The sequence below is a fragment of the Nothobranchius furzeri genome, chromosome 13, assembly GCF_043380555.1.
Source record: "Nothobranchius furzeri strain GRZ-AD chromosome 13, NfurGRZ-RIMD1, whole genome shotgun sequence".
In the NCBI taxonomy this organism is placed as follows: Eukaryota; Metazoa; Chordata; class Actinopteri; order Cyprinodontiformes; family Nothobranchiidae; genus Nothobranchius; species Nothobranchius furzeri.
The window spans coordinates 21,612,946-21,634,149 of NC_091753.1; the positions used below are offsets into that span (position 1 = coordinate 21,612,946).

Genomic DNA, 21,204 nt, shown 5'->3' on the forward strand with positions numbered 1-21,204 from the left:
ACAGCACAAACAATCATGCACACACACACACCTAAGGACAATTTAGAAAGACCAATTGACCAATTCATGTTTTTGGATTGTAGGAGGAAGCCAGAGTACCCGGAGAGAACCCACGCATGCACAGGGCAAACATGCAAACTCCATGCAGAAAGATCCCAGGCTGGTAAGCGAACCCCGAACCCTGTACCTTCTTGCTGCAAGGTAACATCTCTAACCACTGCGTCACTGCGCAGCCCTATAGGGCTATATAGAGCCACCCCCCACCCACCGCGCGCACACACACACACACACACACACACACACACACACACACACACACACACACACACACACACACAACTGAAGTAGTTCAAGCCTTTATTGTTTCTAATATTGATGATTTTGCCATACAGCTCATGAAACCCCAAAGTTCCTATCTCAAAACATTAGCATATCATGAAAAGGTTCTCTAAACAAGCTAGTAACCTAATCATCTGAATCAACTAATTAACTCTAAACACCTGCAAAAGATTCCTAAGGCTTTTATAAACTCCCAGCTTGGCTCATTACTCAAAACCGCAATCATGGGTGAGACTGCCGACCTGACTGCTGTCCAGAAGGCCATCATTGACACCCTCAAGCAAGAGGGTAAGACACAGAAAGAAATGTCTGAACAAATAGGCTGTTCCCAGAGTGCTGTATCAAGGCACCTCAGTGGGAAGTCTGTGGGAAGGAAAAAGTGTGGCAGAAAACGCTGCACAACGAGAAGAGGTGACCGGACCCTGAGGAAGATTGTGGAGAAGGACCGATTCCAGACCTTGAGGGACCTGCAGAAGCAGTGGACTGAGTCTGGAGTAGAAACATCCAGAGCCATCGTGTACAGGCCTGTGCAGGAAATGGGCTACAGGTGCTGCATTCCCCAGGTCAAGCCACTTTTGAACCAGAAACAGCGGCAGAAGCGCCTGACCTGGGCTACAGAGCAGCAGCACTGGACTGTTGCTCAGTGGTCCAAAGTACTTTTTTTCGGATGAAAACAAATTTTGCATGTCATTCTGAAATCAAGGTGCCAGAGTCAGGAGGAAGACTGGGCAGAGGGAAATGCCAAAATGCCTGAAGTCCAGTATCAAGTACCCACAGTCAGTGATGGTCTGGGGTGCCATGTCAGCTGCTGGTGTTGGTCCACTGTGTTTTATCAAGGGCAGGGTCAATGTAGCTAGCTATCAGGAGATTTTGGAGCACTTCATGCTTCCATCTGCTGAAAAGCTTTATGGAGATGAAGATGTCATTTCCCAGCACAACCTGGCACCTGCTACAGGGCCAAAACCACTGGTAGATGGTTTACTGACCATGGTATCACTGTGCTCAACTGGCCTGCCAACTCTCCTGACCTGAACCCCATAGAGAATCTGTGGGATATTGTGAAGAGAAAGTTGAGAGATGCAAGATCCAACACTCTGGATGAGCTTAAGGTCGCTATCGAAGCATCCTGGGCCTCCATAACACCTCAGCAGTGCCACAGGCTGATTGCCTCCATGCCATGTTGCATTGAAGCAGTCATTTCTGCAAAACGATTCCAGACCAAGTATAGAGTGCATAACTGAACATAATTATTTGAAGGTTGACTTTTTTTGTATTAAAAACACTTTTATTTTATTTGATGAAATATGCAAATTTTTTGAGATATGAATTTTGGGTTTTCATGAGCTGTATGCCAAAATCATCAATATTAGAAACAATAAAAGGCTTGAACTACTTCAGTTGTGTGTATTGAATCTAATATATATGAAAGTCTATTGTTTATCAGTACATTACAGACAATAATGAACTTTATCACAATATGCAATTTTTTGAGAAAGACCTGTACATACATACATAAATAATTATAAGGTCAAGAAGCAACAAAAACAACAATGAAAACAGGAAGCAAATAATTTTTCTAATTAAAATGATTTAATTTACGTACAGTTTGATCTTTATCTCTCAATTACACATCAGCTTAGCCAATTCTAAATCTTTAAGGAGATATGCTGAAAATGTGATTTATTTTTTTACTCATTGAACTTAAGAAATTAAAGATGTAAAACCTTCTAAACAATAGAAACATCTGATTCTGTTCTTTTATTATTAAATTGTTTAGGATGTACAGAGGTGTCAAGGCATCACAGTTAAGCTCCACCTAACAGTCCACTAAATCCTCTTTAGATGAATGTCAGATCCACATTCAGAAACACGGAGGTTTTCCTGGTTCCACCAAATAGAATAGGTTCTCCTCTAATCGTCTCTCATCAGGCTAAAAACCAACAGTCCAGTCCATGTCCTGCATCAGTGCGCTCCTTTCTGAACCATCTGTGTGAAGCGGTTGGTGATGCTCAGAGTGGTGTCGATGAATCTCTCAACACAGTTCACCAGGCAGGTCTCTGTCCGGTAGTCCAGCTTGGCGCCCGGACTATCCACGCACTTGTCCCAGCAGACATCAGTGAAAGTGTGCACCTGGAAAACACGTCAACACCTGGTCAACAGCTAGATATACAACTCTGAACTTTCAGATGGGATAAGGGTTCCTCATTACTGGAAAGCCTTTCCCTTAATGGGTCCTAATTTCCAGAAATATAATTGGAAATCTGCAGAATATTACCTCTCATTTGTGTAGACTTTTAACTAAAGATGCAGTCTGCAGTGCAGACCTACCATTCCTCCGTTTCAGGCTTTTGATGTAATCATTAAAAAATGGGCCACTTTAAGCTAATGTCTGTATGCATGATAAAAATCTGATCATCACCATCAAACTGCTGTTTTTAACTAAATGCTGTAGCTTTGTCTCCAACTTGGCTCCTCTTTCTTTTAAAACACGATTTAAATGTGTTAATGCTGCATTTACCTAACGGAGAAAAAGTGGAATGATCTTTGTGAAATGTATATGTTGATGGAAATAACCCTCCAGGTGTCCACGCTTCTGTAGATGGACGCGGACATGTGGCCTGGGTGGCTGCTGGCGTCCCTTGCTACAAACCTGAGCCTGGAACTGGGCCTTCTGCTGCTCTATGGCGATCATCTTCTGAAGTTCAGACCCTTCTGCCTTCTCAGAGGCGCTTAAGTTGTCAAAACTGTCCATGACTATCTTCTGACTGGACGGGAGGAAGTTGCTAGCGGGTGGCCGGAGTTGTCCTTCACGTCTGGTTAGCCACGCGCGTGCACAAACAGAACTGATCTATAAACAATAAGGATAAGCCTAAGTCTGCCGTGATTCGGTTCTGTACACGTTACAAATCGACTAAATGGGTGTGACGTAATATGCTGCCTTCACCAAGATGTTCTACAACTAAGAGGAGTTCACTAAAAGTGATTAAAAATGTAATTTTTTTTCTTCCGTATATTGTTGCACTTTGTATTTTGTTATTAAATCTGCTCTTATGTGTGGTAATTTATTACCTTAATTCAAGTGATTTTTGTGTTTTAGAGGCAAAATTACTTATTTATTTTTTATATCTGGCTGTTTTCAAATGAATAAAGAGGGGCGTGGTTAGACATCTGTAAATTACTCAGGCCACTAGTGACATGTTACATCTAACAGGACTGTGATAAAAAAAATAATCTTTTTTTTAATATTAGGCCATGTGGCATCAGTTTCATCTTAAATTTCATAAAATATGATACAACATTTTTAATGTGTGACAAGGAGTGTGGTGTAGTGATTTCCAAAGATGTGTTAGTTGACTTCCCATCAAACAGAGAATCAGTTTCAAAATCCTACTCATCACTTTCAAGCTTTCATAACCACAAAACCACATAATTTAATTGTCTTTAAAATGTTAACATCTTAGTGTTTTATACATTTCCGTACTGTGTTTATTTTGTTCTATTTTATCTGTGTTGTTGTAAAGTTTCCTTGGGTGTCATAAAAGGTGCGTTTAAATAAAATGTTTTATCATTGTTATTATTGTTATTAATAAGGCAATTGGGTACAGACAGCAGTCTTCTGGTGGTGGTTTGTTGTTTTTATGCTTACAAGGAACAAAATATTATTGTTTGAGCTGAAACTATCCAAAAGAATTAAAACATAATAATTTTAGTTTATCTGTTTATGTCCATAGACACATGGTTTATGTCTCCTGATATGTTTGTGTTTTTGATTGTCTTTATCAGTTACCACCACTCTTAAAGAAGCTTTATTACTGTTGATTTTATAGAAATAGTAAAAACTATTATTTTTCAGTCTCTTACAGCTGACTGGTCAGTGTAACAGGAAGATAGAGCCTTGCGATTTATTTATTTATTTATTTAATTATTTATTGCCTTTTTATATCAAAAACTCTTCAATCAAACCAACATTTTACTGCAAAAATGCGGAATCAAACATCTTTGAAGAGAATGTTAGTAATCTTCTCACCAGGTGAGATTCCATTATATTAAAATTCAACTTCACAAGAAATTTTTTCAGGTATATCAAAAAATAAAAGTATCAGAAACGACATGAAAGTGTGATTTTTGAACCATTTAATAATACATTTATTGACACTTTATTGCATATAATCAAACTGAGCATCTTCTGCAGTATTTAACATCTTTGACAGCTCTGGAACTACTTCCGGGGCACACTGGTGACCTTGGTAGGTGAACCATCATGGCTGCCATCGTCAGATTGAGCTCTATGTGCCGCAGAGGAGTAAAACGTGAGAACTGCTTCTTTTGAAATGGTTTCTGTAGTTTCTCAGCACGCACGCTGCTAAACTAAAGCGCTTCAGGTTTTCTGGATGATTTTTGCGGTCGCGCGCACACACTGACGTCACGACTGTGTTTGTGTTGTGTCAATTGTAGAAAAAAATTGAGGTTTTTCTGTAAACAAATGAAACAGTCTTCAGTAAACGTGTTAATCCGTTCATAATGTTTAATGCCGTAAATTGAAACGAGTCTCATAATGACAACACTGTTGAGTGACGTGGACGCTGGGCTCAGATTATAATGTAGGAGTAATAAAGGACTCTGAACTTTCAGTGATTTGTGTCCAGATCTGTCTCATCGGTCTGAGCATCGGGATGTTTTCAGTAGACAAAAATAATTCACTTTTCTTCTATATTTGTCCGAAACGCTGGAGTGTAGGGAGGGGACAGGGAGAAGCTGTACACGTTCGTCAGTAAAAGAAATATAAAACGTATCACAGAAGGAAAACAGCTCCTTCGTGTCCTAAAAGCAGCATGGAGATAAGAGATACTCTAGTCCACGTTTTAAAAGATCCAGCTCAAAGTTAAGAGTTTCACACTGAATAAATTCGTCATATAAACATTTTAGTTCAACCCAGAAGCTCATTGTTTTAGTGATGATCCAAAACTAAGGTCAGCTCCTGCTTTACCACAACAATCCAGATCAATACCCTCAGGCCTCCTCCCACCATTCTGGAACAAAACACCAACATGCACTATGCTTGAGGTAGGGGTAGGGCTGTCTCGGTTGAGGAATTCCCCCTGCGGTGATTCAGGGTGGCTTAATATTGCGGTGTGCTATATTATTGCAGCCCTTTTTTTTATTGCAGTACTATCTAAACAATGTTTACACATTTAAAAAAGGTTAAAAATTGCCGTGCCTTCTTTTATAACACTTTACTGAATGCAGATCAAAGGGCAGTAACAACACAGATCGCAGTAACGTTTGTTTCTCTGACAGTCGGAGTCCGACTGAACTTAAAAACAACAAAATTCAGGAGAAGGTTAAACTTTTAAATGCAAATTTGGCTGCAGCATCTAACAAATAAGAAACAAGTCCCCATTTTGTTTAGTTGTTTAAAATCAAGCATAAAAATTACATGTACCGGGCGCGGGGCACTATCACTTTCACCTTCACACACACGAATGACGGTGCTTTATAGCTCGGTCACGTCCTTGTTGCCCACAAAGAAAACCAGCATGTTAACCATATACGGTTTGAGAGAGGATCTGAGAGGGGAGGCAACATTTCCAGCAACACTGAAAACTCTCTCGGATGGTGCGCTCGTTGCACTAACACACACGTACTTGCGTGCGACTGGCGAGCAAAGGGAATCTCTCCCGATTGTTGCTCCACCATGTCAGGGGGGTTTCTTTAGGGTGGATGCATTCCTCCTGCAGGTAGCGAGTGAGCTCCAGCTCAGCTCAAGCTCTCTTCGGGACGGCTGCAGAAGCAGTGCTTGTCTGGGACTTCAGCAGGTCTCCGAGCGTTTATTTATTTATTTATTTATTTTGCCGCTGGTGGCAGCTCTGTCTCGGCCAAGGACTCTGGCTGCGCAGCAGCTGACGTACTGAAAACCGAAGTGCTCCCAAAGGAGCGAAGTAACGTTTCGTTTTGATACCAGTGCAGCCATCCTTCTCAACATGCATCATTGAGTTGAATCAAGTTCAGTAATCGCGGTGGCCCATGATGCAGCGCGGTGGGCTTCTTCATATTGCGATATTTCATTTTTGCGGTTACCGCGACAGCCCTAGGTAGGGGCTCAATCCCAGCCTAGAAGAAACATCCCACCTTTTAAAGTTAGTCCCATTGGTCATCACACACTGGTGAAATTACATCTCCACATGTGACGACCCATCCCCGTGGGGAGCAGTGAGCAGCAGCTATGGCTGCGCTCGGAACCATTTGTTTGTTTAACCCCCCAATCCAACCCCGTAGAGCTGTGTGTCAAGCAGATTGTTAAAGTCTTTGGTATGACCCGACCGGGATTTGAACCCCGATCTCCCAGTTCCAGGGCGGACACTCTTCCACTAGGAGATCCATGACCTCAGACATGGACAAGCTGACTCATTCTAAGCCATGAACCACCCTAGATCACACTAAACCTTGTCATTGACCAAAAGCAGAGGTCGGACTTTAAGAGTGTCCGAACAGACATCCTCCCCTCAACGACTATGCTTTAAGTCCTGGTTATGAGTTCATCAAAAGGGTCAGAGAGGAGGAGCAGCTCTGGTGGAGTTGGGAATCACCAGGACTGAGCTTGGTGCTGAGAACATGGACTCTTACTTTGGCTGAATGAGTACTGAACAGATCTTATCCTCCTGCCGCTCCCCACACAACTTCTCGAGGGTCAAATCTTCTTCAAGTACGCAACCAGGGGTCCACTGGATCTTAAAAAAAGTGTTATAAGTTGATCAGTTTGCCTTAGGAAAATGAAGAGCCATGAAAAGTCTTAAATTAGATGGACATGTTGTTGATGCCTGTCACTTGTGTCCATTCATGTGGTTTTCTGTTGTCTTTCCCCAGCTCTGTTCTACCAAAGCCCCCTGCTCTCCAGACCAGTTGCAGCCCTACAGAGAGACCATGAGCAGCAGCACCTGCCAACTGCCAGGATTCATTCTTCACAAGCTCTGCATGGTCAGTGTGTGTGTGTGTTTGTGTGGGGGCAGGGGTGTTTCATTCATCATGACCGCCGACTATAGACACATGTTCTCTATGGACCACGAGGAGACGTGTGTTACTGGCAGTCACAGTTATTATGGGTCAGTATTGACTTCACTGATTTAGGGAACTGAAACTAAGGGAAGTGTGTTTGTGATCCTGATTCCATCTTTACTTGCAATGACTTCCCAAAACTCCACAGGTGAGCTCTAAATGGGTTAGAAAAGCAAGACCCATAAGAGCGAATACTTCCAAAGGATGAAGTTATAAAATAATTTTGTCAACGTTTTGGGCCAACATGTACTTTTAAATAGAAATGTGATTAGTTGCACTGTGGTGTAATATTGTAGCCCACATTGTCATGATTAAAAAGGGTCAATTTTCACTATCGAATTGACACAGCGTAACCTTTCATGCACGCCAGAACTGCAAAGTCAAGGTTACGCCAGCTGGAGTTCATGTAGAATAGCTTCCACCCAGGAAACACTATTATGGCTCAATATGGGGAACTGAAAGCTCAGCTCAGCGATCACCAACAGGCTCTGTCTAGATTCTGAGTTCCATGTTCTCCACTCTCAGCTGTCTGGGTGAAACAGATCTGAGTGAGACGCAACGCTCTACAGCACGGACGGTTAAAGCTGTGTTCCGTGTTGTAGGTACTGAGGTTTGTGTTACAGATGTGGTCAAGCTGCAGATGTTCTCTGTGGTTTCACTGATGATAGGTGGTAAAAAGTCAAGTTCTTACCACATTTAAAAAGATGTATCAAACAGCTGGAGGCAACATCTGATTTGACTTTTGTTAAAGGAACACTTGGCAGTTTTGACTTGCTTTTAGCGCCTCCTAGTGTCGCTTAGTAGAACCAAAAGCAAAACCTATCTCCCCGCTGTGTGTTGGTCCTTTTAACACCTTCATCTAACAGCTGAAATGTCTCCCAGTCTTCCTTAAGCTTGGTTTATGCTTGACGCATTCACTTTCTGCTTGGTGATGCGGCTCGCGGCTGAAACGCGCTTCACAACTCGCAGCGTTTATGGTTTGTGCGGCTCGTCTCTGCGGTGAGCCAATATTCTCCCAAACTGCAGGGGGCAGCATGGAGCTCTACAGCATGCATCCAACACTACACCATAGTAGAAGTAGAAATCACTGTTTACAACATGGTATTTCAGCATTTTTAACAGCGTTCTCGTCTTTTCCGACAGTGCGAGCTATTTCTCTCCAAGAATTATTAACAACACGTTGATCACGGTGATCTCTGAGAGCTGAATCATATAAATGTCTGTATTTACGAACCTCTGCCGTGCCGGTCCGCCATGTTTTTCCGCGTCCGACCGTCCGCGTGGTTAGAAATTTTCCGAGGTGCGCGTTGCGGAAATCTTGGGCCGTGCGGAGACGCGGTGGAGGGGCGTGGTTGTTAAAATGACGCAAAATGACGCAACTTTTCCGCGCGGAGCCGTGCGGACCTCGCGGACGCGTCAAGCATAAACCAACCTTTAGTGTCTACACAGTGTTTCCCTTACATAGGCGTAGCCATGGGCGGCCCGCCACGGCTGAAATCCCAGCGCCACGCCTACAAGATCCCAAGTTTTATTGATTGATTTATGTATGTATTTATTTATTTATTTATTTATTGCACCGTTTCCCGAAGAAGCCGCGAGAACTACTCTGTTGTTGCTTGTGATCACAGCCGGCAGGCAGCAAGGAGGAGGACGCAGGGCAGGGTGGTTACAGCTAGTGATGAACGTACGGATAAAGCATTTTTGACGAATACGAGCATGAAACGAGTAAAACTCGTAAATATCTGTCATCGTGCTGAAGGAAAACCCTCATTGGGTAACTGACTGTCGTCACGCTCTGTGATTGGCCAGTCACATAGAGCGCCCGCCCCTCCCTACACACAAAACTGCAATAAATGGAAAATTTATCGTTATCGAAATTTCTGACTCTTATCGAGATAATTTTTCCCATGTCAATAAATTTGATACTAAAAAAATAAAAAGATGTGTGTAGGTTGGCAACATTCATGTCCCTTTAAGAAGCTGTAACACCTGGAGTCACGTAAAAATGTGACTCAATGTAATACACGTGACAGCCCCATCTAGTGGACAAATAATGTTTCTGCGTATACCTGTAGTTATCGTCCATTTATCGTTTTCGAGGTGAAAGCCTCAATATATCGTGATATTAATTTTAGGCCATGTTGCCCAGCCCTAGTATGAAAATTTGCATAGAATCCATTTAAGGATGTTTATTTCGGTTATAAAAACTTTGTCAAAAAAGGAAAAAGTATGTTGTTTCCTTTTTTTCCCCTTCTTATTGGAGGTTTTGTCTGAAGGATGGAAGACTGAATTCTTTTTGCTAAATCCCAAAAATGCTGATTACTAAATAATTGATTATGTTTATGTTTACAGTGATCCCTCGCTACTTTGCGGTTTGTTTATCGCGGATTCACGACTTCGCGGATTTTTTCTTTGGAGCCTTATTCAAGGGAAATTCGCTGATTCGTGGTATTTTTCACCGATTCGCTGTATTTTTCTATGCGAAATATCAAGAAATTCCTGTTTTTTTTTCATCAATTTCATCATAAAATGCACTTTTTGTAATAAACAAAAAAAAAACAAGTAAAAAAAATTTTTCTTGAGTTTTACCCACAAAAAGAAAATGTGATCATACGATAATTCAATATAGTACTGTACTGTAAATATGGTGTTCCTACTTTGCGGATTTTCACCTATCGCGGCCAGGTATAAACGAGGGATCACTGTATTTATTTGGCAGACGCTTTTATCCAAAGCGACTTACAATTTATAACCTATAGGGCATGTTGTGATCTGTGGGGGAAACCGGAGTACCTGGAGGAAACCCACGCATGCATGGGGAGAACACGCAACTCCACGCAGAAAGGCCGCAGCCAAGTTTCGAACCTGCAACCTTCGTGCTGCAAGGCAACAGTGCTAACAACTGCGTCACCATGCAGCCCATGATTAAAATATATTCTAGTAGTCACACATTAGGAGATTGAGTACACTGTAGCGGATGGAGTCTGCTGAGTGCTGTGATGAAACAAAATAAGGGAACAGATGAAGGACTGGAGTAGAAGTTGGTCTCTGAACCAAAAGGCCCAGTTCAGAGTTGATTGACTTGTCTGGTGGGGTCTTCTGTTTAGTGTTTATTTGAAATCTGACAGCAGGAAGCAGAGGTTTCTTTTAAAGCTCAGCTGTACTCCTTTTGCCCACCTTCTGATAAACGTTTGTCTTGTTTTGCTGCAGGCTCTGACGCTAAAGCCGCTTCGCGTCACTGGACAGCAGAGCGAGTGCTGAGCGTGGTGCTGCTCGCCATGGGCCCTGTAGCATACTTTAGCCCTGGTCCTGTGGTGGACTACTCCCTGGCTGCTGCTCTAACTCTACATGGACACTGGTGAGATGCAGTAACGAACATCCTCTCTGGTTTACAACCCAGAGCCTTCACACTGTCTATTTTCACTTCCTGTGAACTTTTTCATTACTCAGGATAAAGGATCTGGGAGGGGTCATTGGACCAATTCCTCTTTGATTTTGTGCAACTTAATTAGAAAGTAATTATGCAAGTCTTGAATCAATAAAAGTTGGGTTTAGGATGGTTAAAAGACAGTTTAAAATGAGAAATGAATGGTGCTCTTGGTTTAGTTTTCCTGGGAAAACCTGAACGGTGAATTTCCCTGTGGCGTTAGGTCGATTTGAGTTTCCATCCACTGGGTCATTGTTCAGACTTCCAGTCTCCCAGGTCAAGTGCAGTCATCGTTGCCTGTGTGGACTTAATGTCAACGGATTATTTCACAGATCAAGAAACTTATTTGAACTTAGCACAAACTTGTTCCAAAGGTCTCCACTGATTCCAAAGATTCAGCTTTTCTCACTGAAGCTCACAGGATAAAAGACACATTTTTTCAGGAGGGTTGGAGGGGAGGCTAAGTTGTGGGTTGGCGTTGCTGTCCTCCATCAGTCAGAGCAAAGACTAAGTGGCGTGGCAGCTAAATCCCACTCAGAAGGATACGAACGTTCCGGAGTCCTGTGTTTAAAGTCTGGAAAGCTTCCTCCGTTTGGCAGAGGGTTTTAATCTAATAGGATTTTATAGCTCTAAAGAATGTTGGGAATGAACGCCGACCAGATGAACCAATGAGGGATAAGCTCTGATTTAGGTCATGAGGGGAATCACATCAGATGCTTTAACCAAGTTGTCAATTGGAAACTGTGGTTTCTCACATTGCAGGGTGTCCGCGGGGTTTTAAAAAGTATTAAAAAGTGATAAATAAAAATAGTCAAATTTAAGGCCATTAAAAGCGTTAAATTTGGTCTCAGAGGTATTATTTTTTCCAAATTAGGTATTATTTTTTTCAGGCTATCAGGTGTCGTATTATGAACATCAACATAGAAATATATTCCGAATGAAATGTTTTGAACGATTATAAAAACAAAACAAGCCGATTATTTGCTCCTCCCGCTTGCGCTGCCCTGAGTTGCAAATGAAGCGCTCCTCCCACAGTGTTGCCAACTTGGCGACTTTGAGGCTATTTCCAACAGCTTTTCAGACCCCCTTCTTGACTTTTTAAATCTTAAAAGTACCTAGCGAACACCTCAGAAACATCTCTGGTAACCCTTAGCTACTTTCTGGATAACTGTCGTCGACATTTCCTGCAGGTTAGCTAAACACTCCGCCTGCGCTCCCGACCGTTCTTCAGGACATTAGGAAAGGGAATGATGTAGTGATGTGTCGGTCGCTAAAGAAACGGCTCTCGGAGCCGGCTCCATGTTGGAGAAACCAGAGTGAGTGACACGCACACCGCACCTGCGGGCTCCTGAGCCGCTAAAAACGGCTAAATGTGCGCGTGCTGCGTGCTAAACACAGGTGCAGCTTGCCCCTGATTGCTGTGAGACCGGGTTGGGGGGTGGGGGTGCAGCTGTGGTTGGGACAATTATTACATTAACTGATGGACCTGTAAATAAATAGTTTATAAATAAGGTAGAAATAAGTTCCTCACGCTGATAAATAATAACGAATCTCTCTGAGGACACGGTGCTAGTGCACGCTCCTACAGCACCTTGACACGACTAAATAAATGTTATGCAACATTTTGTGAACATCAATTTATTTGCATTTATTTGTTATAAATGCCACTGTATAATTCTTGTTGTCAGTATTTGCAAGATATTGGTATTTGGGTCTGTACTGGTTAGACTTAAATGAGTTAAACCAAGGTCTATAGCCCTTGGGTCATAGACTATGAGCTGTAAGTATATTGGTCTTTTTATACTGGGAATCAGGAGTTCTTTTAGTGATCATCTTGTTTCTTGTTTATTTTTGCCCTGATTGTGCCCTGAGTAGGGCTGGGGGTAAACAAGTATTTTTAAAACGATTATTCTGACGATTATTTTATCGAATAGTCGACTATTCTAATGACTATTTAGATGATTAATCTAGCGATTATTTTTCTATTGCACAATTAATAAAAACCAAAAAATCTCAAATAAATTCTTCCAAAAAATTGATAAATTGTTACTGTAAGAGAATAAACACTACAGGCCTTCCATTTTGTATAACACTGCTTTTATTGTGTTGTGGTTGGTTATGTTCTGGTGACGTGTAGAACTTGGGAGTGCAGGCTGCTGCCTGAGAGGTGGTTGGAGACGGAGTGTCTCCATGCTGCTTTGTTTTGGTCACTTATGAGCGTGAGGCGAGTGGTGTTACGATCCTTCCTGGGGAGTTTGGCTTGTGTGCAAAAAGGAAGGGACAATAACGGGATTTAAAAGTTAAAATGATGATCAGGTTTATTTACAACTACAAAAAAACATAAATATTTCCATCCACAGGTTGGGAATAATAAAACTAATTCTGCCTGTGGGAAATTAAAACAAAAGTACAAATAACCTGGGATGTCCCACTGGGCAACGATTACAGGGTTCTGGACCAAAATAAGGATCTCCAAAGGTCCAAACTCTAAACCAAACTCGAGGTGATATTTTAAACTAAACCGAAAACCCACAACACTCTAAATGTAATAAAAGGAAGATCTGCACCACAAAAAAGATGAACTCTAAACCAAAACGTAACCGCTTATCCAAACGCAAGAAGCTGTTAGCGAAAATGCTAACAGTAGCTTTACCAACGTTAAATTCAAGTTACCAAGTTTAAATAAACCAAAAACACCCAGCAAACAGACCAGAATGAAGGAGAGACTGCTACCACCAAAACAGCTCTCCTAATGTCTGAAAGAAGCTCCTTTATGAAGGGAGAAACGCTCCCGGTGATGTTCTACATCTGCGATAGACACGAAGCAGCGCATCTGACCCCGGAAGTTGTTGCCCGTTGCCGGGAGACGAAGGGGCAAAACAGGAAAATAATCTAGTAGTGGACGGACGTTGTTCCGGGTCTTCGGTATTTGGCGGAGATGTTAGTGAAGGCGGAGAAGAGGGCGAACTAGAGGAAAAACAGGCAGATTCCTCCTCCATTTACAAACTCCTGGGGATGCAACAAGTGGGCGCGGTGCGTTGACTACCGGATCTGACGTCGACGAATTTTTAGAATCGAGCCGTCGACGTCATCGATGCGTCGCCACAGCTCTAGCACTGAGCAATTTTATGACTGAATAAAAAAATAAAATAAAAAATCTACATTAATTGAAAAATCATCTTAAATAATCGAGATCTCAATTTCAGTCACAATAATCGTGATTATTGTTTTTACCTTAATCGAGCAGCCCTACTTTAGCATATCCGGTCACATAATGATGATGTCATATTCAGTGGTCGTTGTGCATCATTTCAGGCCTCGTAGTCAACTGTCTGAACCGCTGAACAGAAGTGCCTGGCTTATTTTCTAAGTAAAATAAATATGTGCAATACGTTGTCAACATCAGTGAGTCTCTAAGTCTATTCTTTTTGTATGTTATATATGTTAAAATATGTGTAAATAGGTCGCTGATTAACACTTGCAATTTAGTGTTGTGATGGTTTTAAAAAAATTCTGAAGGTAGTAAAAAAAGGTATTAAAAAGTAGTAAATTTTACTTAAGGATTGCTGTATATACCCTGCATTGGCAAATTTGTTCCCTTCTTTGGAACGTGAATAACTCTAAATGGGTTCAGACACTTCCCTTCTGCTGTTTGAATGACTCTTTTCGCATCAATTCTGAAGAACCCAAGTGGGATTGGTCACAGGACCTGTGGGTCGATCTAAGCTATGACTACACATCTGTCTGACTCCTTTTGGTTGTACTGGACAAAACTAAAACTAATTATTAACATCTAAAACAAAAAGTCAAAACTACAAGCTTCATTGCTATTTATGTAGCCACGCTGATGATACACATTACAATAACCCATCAGTGAACAAATTAGGTCTTGTTAGGGTTTTTGTTTCTCTGCCCAGTGCAGAAACTTCTGTATGCGGTAAAGCTGCTATAGCAAATCTACAGAACAAGCTAAGTTTTGAACACCAACACAATCACAGAACACTCCCCTCTTACCTCAGGTATCTTCCATAGCCATTTTTACAAAACAATGCAGTGAATTTGCCACAACGCCGTGGTGGCATCATGGAACCGTAGGTCATACAAGTGGTCAGACCGTGATGGTAATCTGGTGCAATCGAGATTAGACGATGGTGGCATAAAGAGGGTATAGGGTGGTTCCTGCGCTGCAGCACGCTATACTTGCCTTTTATTGCTATTGAAGCCGTGATCATTCTGTTTTAACAAGCCGCTCCTAAAGGTGTCTGTCCCCCACAGTCCTCGTGCTGTCTCTAGTGATCTGAGCTCCAGCTCTAATGGAGAGAAGCTCATGGAGCGCTGCAGTGCTCCAGTTTGCCGTTTCAGCTTCTTTAGTTCAAAAATCACGGCCCGTGTTTATTTTCATTTTCAATATAGTTGCTGGCCAGAGCTCGGTATTAACTCCCTACGTCATCGTGACACCTCCCTCTGTTATGCAAAGGCGCAATCACCATTTATAAGACAGACAATTACCGCAATATTACTACCAAGCGAGGTGGAACAAATGCCACAAAACTGGCACAACTACATGTCGGCATCGGCATGGCGCGTTTATAAAACTCACCGGTAATAATATGCCGATTTGCCAGCCCGTTGCATCTAGTAAAAGTGGCTTCTGCTTGAAGTGGAAACACCAATCACCGTTTCTAGGTCCAAACGTCTTTTGTTGTCTGTGACTTCAAATTAGGGATGAGCCGGATAGGTATGGATAAAGCATTTTTGACGAATACGAGCATGAAACGAGGTAAACTCATAAGTATCTGTAATCGTGCTGAAGGAAAATCCTCATTGGGTAACTGACTGCCTTCACACTCTGTGATTGGCCAGTCACATAGAGCGCCTGCCCCTCCCTACACACAAAACTGCAGCCGGGAGCTCAGTCCGTCCGGCCCATCCACGCATACACACAGACCGTAACGAATCTCTCTGTGCTTGCTTCACGTTTCTTCAGTACTCCCTAGGTTTTCGTCAGCTTGCCTCTTTTTCGATTTAATATTTAAAGTTACTTTTTTCGTAACGTATGTGGTGCATTTGACAAGATAGAGATGAAAATGGCTCGTGCTGAGTCGGTCACTGCCGCCGTTCCTCTCTAGTGATGGGATTTGTGGCTCTTCCGTGGGAGCCGTTCATTAGTCGGTCGTTTATCTCAGAGCCGTTCAAAAGACTGGCTTCTTTGAATGAAGCGAAGTCCGTGAGGGCACACGGTGGTTGGATAGCCTTCCTCCGACGTCCGTCACAGCGGTGGGTGGGGGTTTAGCGGGTTCGCTTTACCGAGTTCCGGTGAGGTTTGTTACCGGATGACAAGATGAACGGCTCTCTACAGGAACTCGGCTCTCATCTTTCACTTTGAAAACCCGTTCAAAAATGTGAGTGTGAATGTTTGTCCACTCAAGTTGTTTACGACAACGGACTACAGTCGGGTCCAGACTCCGATCATTACATTACAATATTACTGATTTTAAAATGTAAGGCGTTACACTACTTTTGCATTACTTTAAGTTACTTTCACCAATACAACTTCAGTATGAATCTGGTAATGTGACGCTCAGTGAGCTCATGACATATATGTGGAAGGTGATGTGGTGTCTGAGGTAGGATTCTTGTTAAAAACAGCCAGATATAATAACAGTGCTTTAAAATGATTGTTTATTAAATAAAAGCAACAACAATCTTTACTCTCAACACGCTGCCATCTTATATTAACAGATCAGGGAGTGAGGTGGTGGGGGCTCCAAGCCTATATTTGCCTTGGTCCCCAAATGCCTTGATACGGCCCTGGATGTGGGACTGACTTCTGGGGTGATCTGATTCTATCACATGTATAAATATTAAATGCTTATATATTATTGCTTTTCACTGGTAAAAATGTGTATTAAGGATAAATCTACCTACTTTTTTTCTTTTCAAGCACTTTGTTTTGTTTTCTTGATTTTATGTGAATAATTTCCGGCCCTTTCTCTCTCTAACCTTCCTGCATGCTGCATGTTTTCTCCGTCTTCCAGAAAAAACTGTTTCCTAGACTTCCTACTTTCTAACGATCAGCCAAAGGGATCTTCACATGCGCGGCACTCCAGCAGTAATGAGTTGAAATCACCGGGGCACAGATCATGAACTCAGCTGAGGCAAAGCACGTCAGAAAAGCACAAAATACCAGAGAATATGCGCTGATATGAACAATCGCAAGTCAATTATTTTGTTTTAGTGGAGCGATTTTGTGAATGTTGCAGCGGCCGCCTGCAGGATGCAGCTGAGCTGTTACCGCTGCATCCTCTCTGCCCGCAAAGCTGAGTCCATAAATGACGTAATAAATGCAGACACTGGATCTTTCTTCGGTTTTCCCGCAATTTGAATTTTTAAGGAACACATCTTGATTCTGGGTATAAAAATGCATTGTAATTACCGCGTTACTGACAATTGTACCGAGTAAATATTACCATTTTCTTTCCCTGTAATGCCTTACATTACCACATTACAGCAAAAAGCAATGCATTACAGCAGGGGTGGACATTAACTTCAAAACCAACCGGCCAGCCGGGCCGGTAACTCTGAATATTTACCGGCCCCACCAAGAATCTACCGGCCCCACTGGTCAGCTGCCAAAACGAGTCAAAATAATAACAGAACTGTTTTAAATGTAATAAACCTTTATTTTGTACACATTCACAAACATAATAACGTATTCAAGTTTGAATTTGTTTGTTCCCTCAACAATACTCGATTTTGTCGTCGCATACTTCCGGCATACAACGCAGTACATCACCAACTCCGCTTTGCTGTATTCGAGCCATCGGCTGTGTTCGAGATGAGCCAGTTCTGCGCAGACTAGACCAGCGGTGATCGGCGAGCAGTGCATGCCGGTTAGATTCGTGTCCGAATTGATGCCGACTTGCTCTGACGTCATGCATACGTAGACAACGATAAACTTGTGAGATCAAGGCGGCCGCAGATTTTGGAGCAAGGCGCTGCAGTTGCTCTCCCTCGGCTGCAAAACCTAGATGATGATGGGAAACGCCTGGCTCTCACCTGATCTAAGATCTGATTGGTTCATATTTTGATCCAAACATTCGGTGGTAGAACATGAAATGTTAGTTGTTCACATGTATTTTATAAATCACATATAGGCCATAAAGAGAAATGTGTTTTGTTTTCTTTTGTCACGTTTCCTATGAGCACACTAAACCTACAGCTGATAACCTTTAATTATTACAGTCAGGTCTTCATATACAATATATGATATCCACAAGCACGTGAGGATGTTTCAGCTGCTAACAGGCACCAGAATTAAAATTGAAAATTAAACAAATGTGAACGCTGACGCGATATCTTCAGCCATCGTCACCCCCGAGCTACACATGCAGGAAAATCCAAGAGATTCAACTGGCAGAAACAACTGGTTCACAGCATAGTCTCTCTCTCTCTCTCTATCTCTCTCTCTATCTCTCTCTCTCTCTCTCTCTCTCTCTCTCTCTGTCTCTCTCTGTCTCTGTCTCTCTCTCTCTCTCTCTCTCTCTCTCTCTCTCTCTCTCTCTCTCTCTCTCTCTCTCTCTCTCTCTCTCTCTCTCTCTCACACACACACACACACACACACACACACACACACACACACACACACACACACACGTAGAGGAAAAGAGCTGAGAAAAGAGAGAGGAAATGGAGGACAAGTAGTTAAAAGAAAAACTACAGCTGAGCCGAGGCGCGCCTCAAATGGGGCGCGTCTGATCTGAACTGAGGAGCGGCGAGCAGCGGCCGAATTTCGTGAGCAATTCGCTTCTCGGCGCTTCCGCGGCCGGTGTGTCCCCGGCGAAACGCCGGCTTTCAGCCACTCCCCCCGCTGCTTCCGTCTTCTCTCGCCTGTTTTCCAGGTGATGCGCTGCTCAACTCGAACATGGCCATTCTCTGCGCCTCCCTTCTTCTTTAAACCGCCAAGAATAATTCCACCTACGCACACGCTTCTCTGCTTCATACCGTTTCGAACTGTCTCGCTTCTCCTCACCAGTTTTAAAGCGTTTTGCCGGAGATTTCACCAAGAAATCCCATCCCTGTGGTGGCGCGATCTTTCTGCGTGCTTGTGTGTTTCTAGCGTGGTTCCACTTCGTCTTTAATAGTGAACTTATAGTTCACGTGACTATAACTAGAATGTGCAGTACGTGCACGAATCGTACAAGTGCAGAACGTGGCTAGAGGCGCGCAGGTTCACGCGCGCGAAACGAAAACGGCGGCTTCCTACAGGGCGGGGCCATGATGTAGGTGAAAGCCAGTGTGTAAATGACAAATAAGGCTTGGGCGCCACCTGGGCGGTAAGTCGTCAAGTATTTACCGCCCGACGAGAAAATTTAGCGCCATTGGCGCTCGGGCGCTTTAACGGTCCACCCCTGATTACAGTAATTAATTACTTTTGTACCGCTTTACTCCCAACACTGTCTGGTAGACATTCCTGCAGTCAGCATGCCAATTGCACGCTCCCTCAAAGGTTGCAACATCTGTGGCATTGTGCTGTTTGATCAAACTGCACATGTCAGGGTGTCCTTTTATTGTGGGCAGTCTAAGGCACACCTGTACATTATTCATGCTGTCTAATCAGCCCCTTGATATGCCACACCTGTGAGGTGGGATGGATTATCTTGGTAAAGGAAAAGTGTCACAGACTTTTTCTCACATGGTTGAAAAAAATTGTTCAACTGTTACTGGTATATATGGTTACCACTAGCTTCTTCAAACAGAGACCATTTTTGGACTCTAATTGGTTATTTTCTCTTCTAGTCCCACCTGTTCCAATTGCTGATTGTTTCTTTTTTTCTGTTTGCCTATCTTTTCCATTTTCTGATTGGATTTTCATCAGTTTTTGTTGTCTTTTATTTATTGACGGGAAAAATCTGCGAAACAGCGAAGTCACAAACTGCATTAGGGACTACTGCATATTCTTTTATTGATAATAAAAATATAAAGAATCAACTTATAATGTTGGTTGTTCTTCATGAGGATCTATCATGCAGAGGCATTTTCATTATGTAATTTATCTTGTATGTGGTCTGCAGGGATTGGTTTTACTTTGTGTATAAATTGAAAATCCAAAAGGGTTCAAATGAAGGCAACTGGACTTCTTTGGTTTCTTGAAGACATTTCGTTCCTCTTTGGAATTGACAAAGCTCCTCGGAGCCCTGAACACTTTTAGATTTCAATGACCTGGATGACCGAGAACCTTCATCAGCATAAACTGAAAAAAGATTTGAACGAGCTGTAGATGTTTTATTCGTCCACCAGCTGCTAGCTCCAGTGCATTATGATCTGTTTATGTGTACTGGTCTAGAGTAGCCTCAGTTTTCACTTCTTCAGATATTTTAAGAGCTGACAAACATTTTGAGTTGTGTGTTTCTGTCTAGCCTCACCCTAACCCTAACCCTTTCTGTCTTTCAGGGGTCTGGGCCAGGTGTTAACTGACTATGTTCATGGGGAAACAAAGGTTAAAATAGCCAGCGCAGGTCTCTTCGTCCTGTCCACTGTCACCTTTGCTGGTCTGTGTTACTTCAACTACAACGATGTGGGCATCTGCAAAGCCGTCGCTCTGCTCTGGAGCAAATAAAAGTGACTATGGACTCAGAAGCATGGGGGGCCTAAATGTTTGGTGGGAAATTCTTGTCCAGGCTAACTGTAAAAAAATCAAGCTGTTCTTTGTAAACTCCTCCGTTTTGATGATATTAAAATGATGTATGTATTGTTGTGATCACTTCCAGCTTGGGTTTTTATATTGACCTGATTGAACTGGATGCATTCCTTGTCTTTTGATCTCTATTTTGGGCTAAAATAATTTTCGGGACACTTTTCAGCAAAACATCTACTTTTGAACACAGGTATTTGACATCTATGTTTATTTTTGGGTCAGTCATTTAGTCCATCAGGAGCAGCGCTCAGCAGCCTCTAAGCCAGTATGTCACACTCCGCATTCAATATGGTTTCTTTCACAAGGTCCGTGCGGAGGTTAGCTTATCATAGCATTCCAAAAAAAATCAGAGGCTTGGTTGTAAAGCTTCAGCGGGTGCAGGGAGACTGTTTGTATCTGAGGCTGATTTAGATTGGCAGATCTGTTGTTCTGAGAGTTTATTACAGATGAGAAAGGTGATGTATGAAGTCCATCCCAACAAGCTTTGCAGCAATGCTCAACAAAACTGGATCTCCAGTAGCTAATCACAACTGGTCTACGGCAAGATGTGCTTGGACTGCTGCAGAGTGCAGTCCTGTTGTTTACCACAGCTGACTGTGATGTGGATACTCAGTGAGGTTTGAGACAGTGTGAGTAAAATCAAATTCAATTCAAAGATACTTTATTAATCCTAGTGGGAAATTAGAGT

At 42.5% G+C, this 21,204-nt stretch overlaps 2 protein-coding genes across 2 annotated transcripts; one reads left to right on the forward strand and one right to left on the reverse strand.

Annotated features, from left to right (window-relative positions):
- Positions 1 to 1,907: 1,907 nt before the first annotated feature.
- Positions 1,908 to 3,262, reverse strand: timm8b (translocase of inner mitochondrial membrane 8 homolog B (yeast)). The gene is made up of 2 exons (XM_015952085.3): positions 2,990 to 3,262; positions 1,908 to 2,469 (listed from the first exon to the last, which is right to left on the reverse strand). Exons 1-2 carry the CDS (start codon positions 3,089 to 3,091, stop codon positions 2,302 to 2,304), a joined length of 270 nt encoding a protein of 89 aa, XP_015807571.1. The 5' UTR covers positions 3,092 to 3,262; the 3' UTR covers positions 1,908 to 2,301.
- Positions 3,263 to 4,545: 1,283 nt separating this feature from the next.
- Positions 4,546 to 20,582, forward strand: sdhdb (succinate dehydrogenase complex, subunit D, integral membrane protein b). Its single transcript, XM_015952084.3, has 4 exons — positions 4,546 to 4,649; positions 7,204 to 7,314; positions 10,603 to 10,750; positions 20,273 to 20,582. The coding sequence occupies exons 1-4, from the start codon at positions 4,601 to 4,603 to the stop codon at positions 20,436 to 20,438; spliced, it is 474 nt and encodes a 157-aa protein (XP_015807570.1). The 5' UTR covers positions 4,546 to 4,600; the 3' UTR covers positions 20,439 to 20,582.
- Positions 20,583 to 21,204: the final 622 nt, after the last annotated feature.